General features: G+C 44.7%; 1 protein-coding gene across 3 annotated transcripts in view; it reads right to left on the reverse strand.

The window, feature by feature from the left end:
- Window positions 1-2432: 2432 nt before the first annotated feature.
- The window catches only part of EPG5 (ectopic P-granules autophagy protein 5 homolog), a 136006-nt gene continuing 126818 nt past the window's right edge, over window positions 2433-11620 (reverse strand). For 2 of the 3 annotated variants that reach the window (XM_030925972.1, XM_030925971.1), the window contains exons 43-44: window positions 10278-10392; window positions 2433-7367 (exon numbers count right to left, since the gene is read on the reverse strand). In XM_030925972.1, coding sequence (XP_030781832.1) covers window positions 7185-7367; window positions 10278-10392 — 298 coding nt within the window. In that variant the 3' untranslated portion in view covers window positions 2433-7184. The remainder of the gene's footprint in view (window positions 7368-10277; window positions 10393-11620) is intronic. The other variant, XR_004055685.1, reaches the window with a different exon arrangement.

Consider the following 11620-nt stretch of genomic DNA (forward strand, 5'->3'; position numbering starts at 1 on the left):
GACAGGCTGAGTCAGCTCGGTGTCCTGCGGCACGGAGTCAAGGAGAGAAATGACCCGGAAGACTCGGTGTTTTCAAGACTGGACTTCCTGTGGTAATGCAGGGCACAGCGTTCCACGAACATACTCTTCCCAGGGGCTTCTGACGGGCAAGCTGCAGCCTGCAGGCTTCCCTCTGTGGTCAATGCCCACCAGACTTTGAAGACAGCAGTGAGAGGAAGTGATCGGCAACTACCTGGGTGATCTCCTGGGTCCACCAGGAGCCCAACACACTTTGTCTGCTGCCAACTGAAGTTTAAAACTAGATGTAGCTACAGGAGAAGAAACCGCCCAGGGGATAATCTATGGTGGAAGTAGGCCCTGCTTTGAGATGGAAATGACTTGGCTGGAGGCACCACGGGCTGAGCTTTCACTTGTACCTCACTGGTCAGACAGGACAAGAGAGCCAGGGTCAGGGGGTGCTTGGTCCCCCACCAGTCACAGAAGCCTCAGGCTGGAAGGCTCCTTAGCCAAGAGTCAAACCGGGTTTTGTCCCCGGTTCCAGTGCTGGCCACTTAAGTCCAGTCCCATTCCTTCTTCAATAACAGCCCCTCACATTTCTGGGCCCCCTGTGATCCCCAAAGCCCTATAAGATCCCAGTGGGGGCCAGGCGCGGTGGCTCATGCCTGTGTCACTTTGGGAGGCCAAGGTGGGTGGATCACCTGAGGTTAGGAGTTCAAGACCAGCCCACAAGGCAAAACCCCGTCTCTACTAAAAATACAAAAACTAGCCAGGCATGGTGGCAGGTGCCTGTAATCCCAGCTACTCAGGAGGCTGAGGCACAAAAATTGCTTGAACCCAGGAGGCAGAGGCTGCAGTGAGCCGAGATCGCGCCACTGCCCTCCAGCTTAGGCAACAAGAGCAAAATTCTGTCTCAAAAACAAACAAACAAACAAAAAAATCTCAGGGGGTTCTAAGAGCCCAGGAGGTAAGACTGGAATTATTCTCATTTTAAAATGGGGGAAAGCCCCAGGGAGGAAAGAGATCTTGTTACCAGAAAGGGGTCCCAATCCAGACCCCAAGAGGGTTCTTGGACCTTGAACAATAAAGAATTCAGGGTGAGTCCACAGTGCAAAGCAAAATCAAGATTAAGAAAGTAAAAAGAGTAAGAAAAAGACTGGGCATGGTGGCTCATGCCTGTAATCCCAGCACTTTGGGAGGCCAACGCGGGCAGATCACGAGGTCAGAAGATCGAGACCATCCTGGCTAACACGGTGAAACCCCGTCTCCACTAAAAATACAAAAAAATTAGCCAGGCGTGGTGGTGGGCGCCCGTAGTCCCAGCTACTCGGGAGGCTGAGGCAGGAGAATGGCATGAACCCGGGAGGCGGAGCTTGCAGTGAGCCGAGATCACGCCACTGCACTCCAGCCTGGGCGACAGAGTGAGACTCCGTCTCAAAAAAAAAAAAAAAAAAAAGAGTAAGAAAATGGCTACTCCACAGGCAGAGCAGCCCTGAGGGCTGCTGGTTGCCCATTTTTTTTGGTTATTTCTTGATTATACGTTAAACAAGGGGTGGCAAAGAAAGACCAAGAGGGAAAACGGCTGTCTTCAGAAAAGAAGCATTTTCGGAGAACGATCGTTTCTTTCACAGTGTCCCCACAAAGATGCCCACTGGTCTGGAGGCAGTTAACTTGGCTCCTGCAATAGAAGGAAGTGAGACAACCTGCCTCTAGGCCACTTTCCAACCCTTAAATCCTGTGGTTCCGTCTGATTTAAAAAGCTGCCAAGCTTAGACAAGGGTGAGGGAGACATACCCCACTCCCAGAAAGGCCTGTCCCCAAGGAATCCCAAATTGGTGTAATTCTCAAATGGAATGTGCAGACCTTCTCCACACCTTGGCCCATTCAAAGTGCATCTTACAAATGTGAGTGAAAAATAACACTAAAGAGAACTCCCTGGGCATCCCATCACTGAAGGTAGATTTCCCCAGCAGACCATGACCAAGCTGGGGTTACACTGCCAGAAGCACCCCCATTCCCATCTCATTTGTGCAGTTTTTATGGCCCTGCTCTTACCAAGCTCAAGGCCACATCACAGACCCTCCTGACTTCTCTGGGATCAGCAGGTGGCCTCCTGTCCCTGCCAATTCTTACATTCTCAAGTTAAAACTTCCCTTTGAAATTAGAGGCCTCACCCATCATGGTGAAAGGTCACAGAATAAAGATTCTATCCATTACAAAGTTTCTCATATACAATTTTTCTTATTGTGGTTTATGTATGAAAAGACTGGCAACCAACTTGCAGGAAACAATGAGACCGGCCCGCCATGTGTAAATTAAATTTGAATCTAGTTTATTTGCAGAATTTTACTTAACCAATTGTCATTTCTTCCTGTTTCTCACCACTATATAAAAACTTACCCTTTGTACAGGTATGAAAAATGCTGAACAATGAGTAAGTAGTGAATATTGCACATTTAATGTCCAAAATAAAGTTGTCGTTTTTAAAGGTCACACTACGTATGTGGGAAGAAAAAGAGTTGAACACACTTGAGAAGTATGTGTCTCCACATAAGTGATTTTAAACTATTGAAAGAAAAATAAATTCTAACTCTCAGTGCTCAATGAGAGATAGTACATCTGTACATTAAAAAATAAAAGTTATAATCGACAACATTCCTTAGCAATTTCATTATCCCAAAAGAGGATCAGTAGTATAATTATTTTTTTTCAAGTTATTTTCATCCAGAATCAGGAACCTACCAGAGTGAAGGAAACCTCAAATACAGCTACTCCTGGACACTGATGCCTGAGGCATGCTGCGGAAACCGGACCAAAATGAAGTCTGCATTAGTAAGTCTCGAACTTTACCCAGCACAACCTAGACACAAATGCAAGATGGTAGAAGGGGATACTTCTTTTTTAAGCAACACACTTATTTTCCAACATTATATTCTTCACTTTGCTTAATAAGACAAAGTTAACTGATCAGAAAAATGATCAGCTACTATCTCAAAATGAGCTGTACAAGTTGGCCCAAAATGAAGAGCAGGCAGTAGTAGAGGATTAAGGGCAAAGTGCCTTGTTGTTAGGCCTGTCATGAAGATGTGGGATGAAATCCGTCTCGGGCAACAACTGATGTTAAGCTGAGGTCTGCAGTCTCAACTTGCCGCTAGCTTAATGTGCCCCGCATGGCGCACAGCTACTGAAAGCTGATGCTGCCTAAGCATCTAGGGAATTATACCACTTGGACCACACTGGCACGATTCTGACCTCAGGGCTGGGGCCAGAATGAGGTAAAGGAGGCACCATGGGTGTAAACCCAAGGAAGCACTCTCTCGGCACCTGCAGGCAAGCACCAACTTAGATGTGTGCCTCGTTTGTCTCACCCTAGCCCTGGCCCTGCTAATCTGGGGCACACCCCTTTTAGGATAACCTGGACTAATTTGGACACTTTCCCCAAATTGCAGCCCAGTTAGACATGATGGTGGAAAAGGTCTAACTAAAGACACTGCGGGGGAGATGGGTGCAGCGGCTCACGCCTGTAATCCCAGCACTTTGGGAGGCCAGGGTGGGCAGATCACAAGGTCAGGAGTTTGAGACCAGCTTGTCTCAACAGCTGGGTGAAACCCCGTCTCTACTAAAAAATACAAAAATTAGCCAGGCGTGGTGGCATGCGTCTGTAGTCCTGGCTACTTGGGAGGCTAAGGCAGAAGAATAGCTTGAACCCAGGAGGCAGAGGTTGCAGTGAGCCGAGACCATGCCATTGCACTCCAGAGCCTGGGTGACAGACGAGACTCTGTCTCAAAAAAAAAAAAAAAAAATAGACACTGGGGGATTTAGCCTGGAGAGGACTAAGAGGTGAGGGATGGGGTGGAAGTGGTATCAGACATGTGATAACAACTGAAAATATCTAAAAGTCTGCCTCAAGGAGGGGCAAAAGAACAGCCCCAGCCTGAACTGCTCTAGGCAGAACTACGACCAATAGGCAACATAGAAACATCTCGGTTCAATAGAAAACAGAACTCCAGAGCCTGTCAACGGCAGCCTGGGCCTGCCCATCACAGGCTGGACCACCAGGCACTGGACAGGGGCGGAGGAGGATCCCTGCAGAGTGAGAAGGGCACTAGATGAACTTGAATGACCCTTCTGACTTTGAAAGTCTACGATTCCAGGACATTTGCTTCCTGCTCCAGAAGAAAGAATTTTAGGAATAAAAACTCAGTGAAAAAGTATGTATCACCTTCATTTGAAAGGAACAAGGACATGAACACTCTCGGCTTATATGATATGTACACGCTGATTTTGATGATGAATTGGGAGGAACAAGGAGGCTGTCACTTGGCTGAAAGGAAGTTAGGCTGGTCTATGGGTTTTCATTTTCTGGACTAGGCTTCCCCCAACCTCAAAGAAGTGAGAGACTCAGGCACACAACACCTGTGGGGCAGAGGCATGCGATGGCTGAGCCAACAAAGGGTGGTGAGACTAAGAAACGAGTCCTGCCTTGAAGCTGAGGTCCCAAGTGTGCAGGAGCTTTGGAAACATGTACAGGTGGGTCCCGACTCCACTGCTACTGTCATGCTGTGTAGATAACTGTGTAGACACATCTGGCAGGACCTCCCTCCCCCTATGTCTGGTGTGTTCCAGCATCCTGCCCTTCACTTGTTCTATTAATAGGCAATGGGGCAACATCATTCAGGGATGCAGCCTGCCCCTGCCACCCACCTGTGCACCGCAGCATGGGAAGTGATGGAGAGGGAGAGAGATGTTTTTCATGGCAACCAGAATGCTGCCTCCTCCTGATCCCAGGAAGCAGTTAGACATCCTTATTTGGTCCCGATGCCACTGTCTGCCACCCTGTGGTGAAGTCTGGAGCCCGCAGCCATTCACCCTCCACGCTGCTCAGTCCACGAGGTCTTGGTCTTGCTTGATTCCAATATTGATGTGCAGCACCCATTACGGATTCTGAAACCACAGCCTCACGCTCTCTGGAGGCCAACAATTTTTTTAAGCAAAGGCTCCCTGCCCCTGCAAGCCAATGGGCGGGCTGGTCTCTCTGCCGCCCTTCTTTCCCGGGAGGCTACAGCAGCATGGCCATGTCTGAACTATCTCAGTGTCTTTATAGCACGTTCCTAGCCCAGAGTTTCCCATAGAAACCTAGGAGTTGAGTCAACCTTCCAAGGTTAAGCAAGAAAGAGTTAAAGAGGAGGCGCTTTCACTGACCATCTCTGATGATTAATGTTCAATGTCAAATAAATTAAATGACATCAGGCATAACAACCTACAGCAACTTTAACAGCTGAAACACTTTATAAGATAGTGTGATATCCCTATAATTTGGTTTTTAACCAGTTACAACCAAAGATTGATTTTATTTTTTATAATATTTACAGACCAAAAACATTATACAGATTAATCATAATTTTCTTTAAAATGTGCATACTGTCACTCAAAAATTTCACATCATAGGATAGCAATAATTATATCCTCCTCAAAGAAAACACAAAATATTTCCAAACAAAAATCAGTGTTGCCAGATCAGACTATTAAACTGTCCACAGCTTGTCAAATTTTCTTATACACAGAACAAGATGACTAATTTTGAAAACAGAGAGAGGCAAAAATAAGAAAAGCTGAGACAGGTCCCTCTGAGATGGACATTTGGTGGCCTGTAAAACTCAAGAGACTGGACAGGATGTTCTTTATCAAAGCTGCAAAGCGTGTCTGTGAGGAAGAATCGTTCCGTCCAACTAAAGAAATCTAAAGTAAAGAAAAGCTCCTACCAACTTCCCAATTTGGGGGGAAGCATTCCACAAGGACATTTGAGGAGAGATTAGCACTCTGTTAACTACATCCCTATACCCCTACAAACGTGGTTGGTGGCTTTTTAGACATTTTTAGGTAAATATTCTAGGGCTACAAACTACCCATACACAAAGACATATTAAGCCAGCTGTGCAGGCAAAATCCATGTAGAGCTGACAGAATGAGGAACGTGATAACAGAAGTCAAACTGCTCATTCCCAGGAGAAATAACAGGAGCAAGAAGATGGCCACAGAACAAGGCAAAGTTACACACAGGCTTTGGTAATGATTGAACTGTCAACAACAGAAGGCACGTGGCTATTGAAAAAAAGCCAAATTTCAGTAGCTCTCCTGACCTGACCCAGTTTCCATAGATAAGTGTTTCAGTAGACAAGTGGCTTCATCTGAGTTTAAATATGAAGTTAAAAAACAAGCAGGGAACAGAGAATCAGGTCTTCAGTCTCCCTCAGTCTCTGTCTCCTGACAGTGAGCCTTTCAGATATCAAAAGTGGTGTCTATCAAAGAGTGCAAACTTAGGTGTCAACAGGACCAAGTGATGTGAATGAGGCTAGGGTCAGGGCCCAAGGGAATGCACGGACTCTCCTAACTGGAGAGAGGCAGCCCTGTCTGCATGCCTCGCCAAGTGGACCAAACAAAACACCTGTGTAAAACATGCTCCTCCCAGACTGCCAGCTTGCCAACCTGATTCAGACAGGCAGCTCCTTTTCCATGAGGACACATGGCTGGATGGAAATGGACTTGTCATCATCTCTACTGCCCACTATAATCATGATCATCAGTCATATTTCACACATGACCCAGTTTAATGAACTCAGCATTTTTATCTCCCTTCTGAGAAAAACAATACTTTAAAACTATTGTATCTCCCCACATTTGAGAAATGCAGAAATTTTCAAAATTGACTTTTTTACTTTGGAGGAGCACAAATGGGGTTTAAAAGTAAAGGTACTATGTGACTTCCAAGGTTGTCAGATCTGGAACACTTACATAAAATGGAGACAGAAGTGGAAACATACAAAGAACTTCATCTGGAGGTCTTGTGAGATGACTGAGACATTCGGCAACTGTGAGTGGCTCTGTACCCAAGTGGAACTTAGTAAGTTTCTCTTGTGGATAAATATAAAAACCGAAAGAGTCTCCAGAAGGTCTTAAGAACTAAGAAAGCGCGCGCGCACACACACACACACACACACACACACACACACAGACACACACACACCCCTCAGAATTATCTAATATCTAATGCCTCCCAACTTGCATCTCAGTCAACTACACACGGGCCGAACTGAGCTCTACAGTGAAATTGAGCAAAGTTACTTGTGCAACAGGAAAGTTAAATGTAAACATAAACAGCAATGGGTTTTTCAAGAGCTTCAGTGCTACTATCGTATGTGGTCCAAATAATGCACTTCTGGATACAGACAGTTAACGAGAAGAGCCAAGAAGCTTTTCCCATCTTGAAGGCAATGGCCAGGATGCCTTATAAATTGGGTGGCTTGCAATATTTGATCCTGGTATTCAACATACTGCTTACTTGATGACATGGATTCAAGAGCATTCAGAGCCTAAAAGACATGGAAGACAAGAGGGTTAACTCCATAGAGGCACATAATGTGACTACCAGAGGTGCAGCACACCCATTATTACTATGTACTTCAACTGTGAGCCTTGTGGGAAGGAGGCCTACAGAACTGAGGTCAGGAGTCCGAAAGGCAGGCATTGATTAATTTAACCACAACCAGAAGGAGGCCAGTAGCCAAAGCCTCTGTGACCTTTGCAGCATCCCACATCCAGCCTTCCCTGTTTCTGTTCTGTGCTATTTCCCAACCTTGCCTTACCAAGAGCCACTGCTGTGGCAGGCTGCTCTTGTTGCTGGGCACCTCACCTGCCACACCCATTTCTAAAGCCTGCCTTGTCCTCATTCTCCCCAGTCCCACCTGTGGGGTCCTCCCTACCAGAATGTCCACTCCTTCCGTTCCTAGGGCCCAACCGGAAATCCCAAGCACCAGCCTCATCTTGCTAAGGTGAAATCTGTTCAATCTGCTGTTGGATATGTTTCTAAGTTATGAGATAATGTTATACGAAACTGTCTAACGGAAAGGAATTCTAGAGGAACCAGTTGCTAAGTGCTGCCAAGAGTAAGTGAGAAGGTTGTTAAATCTGCCACCAAGCATGAAGTACATAGGTTCCTCCCGAATCCTTCTGACAAATGACACAAAATCATGGCAGAAACTGTTTCCATTCCTCTCTTCAGAGGAAGAAGGAAAGAAAAACATTCTTTGACTCCAGAATTTTGATTATTCCTTTCTTCATAGTAGGAGAAGAGAAGGGAAGAGACTGTATATAGAGAAAACAAAAAATCAACAGTGGCCCTTGATTTTTGGGTGGGGAGTTTCGTTTTCCAACGTAACAAACTCATCCACCCCAGGATTCTGATGGTGCTCCCCTCCTCACTGGGGGACATCCCCCACCATGGAGTGCCCCACTCCCTCCTTGTCCCTTTTACAGAAACCATTGCACTAGAAAATATGTATTAAAAGATGGAATGTGCTTGATTCAAAAACAAAAAGAGGTGATTTTTTTGAGGATGATAAATAAACCGGAATTTTAGAAATTAACTACCAGGAGGGCTGTAGATAGAAGTCTTTGGGTTGAAAATAAACTGAAGGTATCTGGGCACCAAATTAGGAGCTTTGTAAACAGAGTTCAATTTAAGAATAGGAATCAATTGGGACAGGCATTTCCCATGAACCACAGTGTCTCTCTGTCTCTCTCCCTCTCCTTTCCTTCTTTAAATTTAGTCCCCCAAACAGTCTACTTTGACAGTTTGTCTAAGAATAACCATTTTCTAAAAAGACAACTTTCTTCAAATCTGAATATCCTAATGACAAATATGCATGGGACATTCAGGGAGTCATCACTCTAAGTCGAAAGAAATGAAGACAAAGAGGCCAGGCCTGGACAGCCCAGGACCCCAGCTAAAGCAAGAAACTGATGCTCCCGGTACTGGTGGCCACAGGAGACGTAGCCTTCTCAAATACACCCTGCATCTCACTGACTTCACAACCTGCCCTCAGGATATTCATCTGCCCACTGGGATGTTTCATGTAAGACCACAGGGGATTCAAACAGCAGCTGTCTAGGCAATGAGTGACAACTATCAGCTATGTTATAAGCCCAGATCCCTGTGAAGAACCTGCTAATTATTCTGTCTGATCCTTGCTCTCAATAACCAAGATCTGACATTGCACGTGGCTGGCTTAAACATGACAAAGCTGCCCCAGCAGAGGAGCTCAGGAGTTTTAAGCTCTGACCACTTACAGAGACAGCCCTGCAGAGCGGGGAATGGGAGAGGCCTGGAGCCAGACTGGCCAGTATGAATTCCAGCCCCAACACTTACTAGGTGTGTGATTTGGGACAAATAACTTAGCCTTTCTCTATCTCTCTTTCCTTATCTAAGAAACCAGGATAATAATATTTCCTAGCTGGATGCAGTGGCTTATGCCACTTGGGAGACTGAGGGTAAGAGGATTGCTTGAAGCCAGGAGTTTGAGACCAACCTCAGCAACAAAGCGAGACCCAGTCTCTACAAAAAAAAAATTTTTTTAATTAGCCAGGAGTGGCAATGCATGCCTGTAGTCCTAACTACTTGGGAGGCTGAGGTGGGAGGACTGCTTGAGCACAGGAGTTCAAGGCTGCAGTGAGATATGATCACACCATTGCACTCCTGCCTGGGCAACAGAATAAAACCCTATCTTAAAAAATAAAATAGTTTCTGTGCTATAGCATTGCTATGAGGATTAAATGAGTTAACGCTTTAACTCATTAATCTTGGTCGAGTTAAAACTTATAACAGTACCTGGCACAGAGGGAGGACTCATGAATGCTGATCATCATTTTTTACTGTGTACCTTTGTACCTGGCCAGCATGTCCATAGGTGATAGGAATGTGGCCTTCCATGTGTGTAGAAGAAGCTGTTATTTCTAGCTACCATTCTGCCCATGTTAGGTTATTCTAGCATCAGTCAACAATAGTGAACCTTCAGACTCACAAAACAGGAACTACTTTCTTGGTTCCAAGCTCAAGCTCAAGCTCAGCTAATTTCCATCCATCCCAACTGTAGCCACATCTTCTGTGCAAGATCCCAGTCCCCAGCTCCAGCCCCTGCTCCAGCCCAAGCAGGTGGCAGATAAGTGCATATTCACACTTATCAGAACCAAATTTAATCCTAGACAGACTTTCATTTGGACTTACTTTTCTACAGTGACAGTAACAGCGATCTAGAAAACTGCCTACAAAAATTTGGAGGTGGGCACGTGAAACCATTTTCCAGTAAGTAGGGTACATGAAAGGGAACAGTGTGCTACCACCACAGAGCATCATGTCATGATGGGCACAGGCTACGGCTGCCACCTCCCTGCCTTCTAGGGAAGATGTGGAGGCAAACTTCTAACCCTTCATTGTAAATACTGACCTGCTGAGCTTTGGGAGTCAGATGTAATTCAGAGCCAGGCTTCAAACGGATCTGATCTTCCATAGGAACCTGAACTGAAAGGAAGGCAGCCATGCTTCGGGCAACCACTCGGAACCTTAGGGAGAGGTCAGAAGAAGTAAATGGCTATTAAAGTTAGCATTTTGAAATAAACACCATATTCTCTATGACAAAACAACACTAACACATTTCCAGATCAACTGTGTTGTTCACTTTCTCAGGAAAATCTTAAAATATGATCAAGAAGAAGTTTTATCCATTATCACCATCCAAACAATATATGTATAAATCAGATTCAAGAATGAAAGTGTTGGCAAAGATGTGGAATAACTGGAACCCTTGCACATTGCTGGTGGGAATGTAAACGGTGCAGGCACTAGAGAAAACAGTCTGGCAGTTCCTCAACAAGTGAAGCATAGAGTTACCATAGGACCCAGCGATTCTGCTCCCGGTATACACCAAAAAGCTAAAAACAGATGTTCTAACAAAAACTGGTACACAAATGCTCATAGCAGCATTTATCTGCAATAGCCAAAAGGCTGAAACAATCCAAATGTCCATCAGCTAATGAATGGATAAACAAAATGTGGAATACAAAAGAATATTATTCAGCCATAAAAACAAATGAAGTATGGATACATACTACAACATGGATGAACCCTGAAAACTTTACGTTAAGTGAAAAAAGTCCAACATAAGGGGCTACACATTATATGATTCCATTTATGTGAAATGTCCAAAATAGGACTGAACATATAAAGTCATAATGTCAATTAGTGGTTGCCAGAGACACGGGGGTTGAAGGGAATGGAGGTGACTACTTAATGAGTGTAGGGCTTCCTTTTGGAGTGATAAAAATGTTCTGAAGCTAGATTGTGGTGATGGCTGCAACAATATTGTGAATGTTTTAAATTCACTGAATTGTGCATATGAAAATGGTTACCGTGAAAAGTTTTAAGTTATATGTATTTTATCACACTTAAAAAAAAAAGAATAAAAGACACAAGCCAAATTTAAGTAAAACAAAATCACGCAGTCCTGCTATCTTCTACCTCAAACCAAGAAACATGATGTTAACTGGTTTGGAATGAGTGAGTCCCAAAATTACAACACCACAATGGGCTATTCCACAAGAATGCTGACATCATCAAGTTTGCAAATTCTTTTCAACACTGACAAGGGCTTGAAAAGAAAACCATGACATAAGTTAATGAGAGAAAATGGGAAGCTAATGGCAAATTCTTCCATGCCTTGGGATTTTTTGCAACAAAAATCCAGACTTGTTTCTCATTACTTATCCTTCTTACCAACAGGCTTTTTATTTG

This window comes from Rhinopithecus roxellana, chromosome 21 (assembly GCF_007565055.1).
Source record: "Rhinopithecus roxellana isolate Shanxi Qingling chromosome 21, ASM756505v1, whole genome shotgun sequence".
Classification (NCBI taxonomy): Eukaryota; Metazoa; Chordata; class Mammalia; order Primates; family Cercopithecidae; genus Rhinopithecus; species Rhinopithecus roxellana.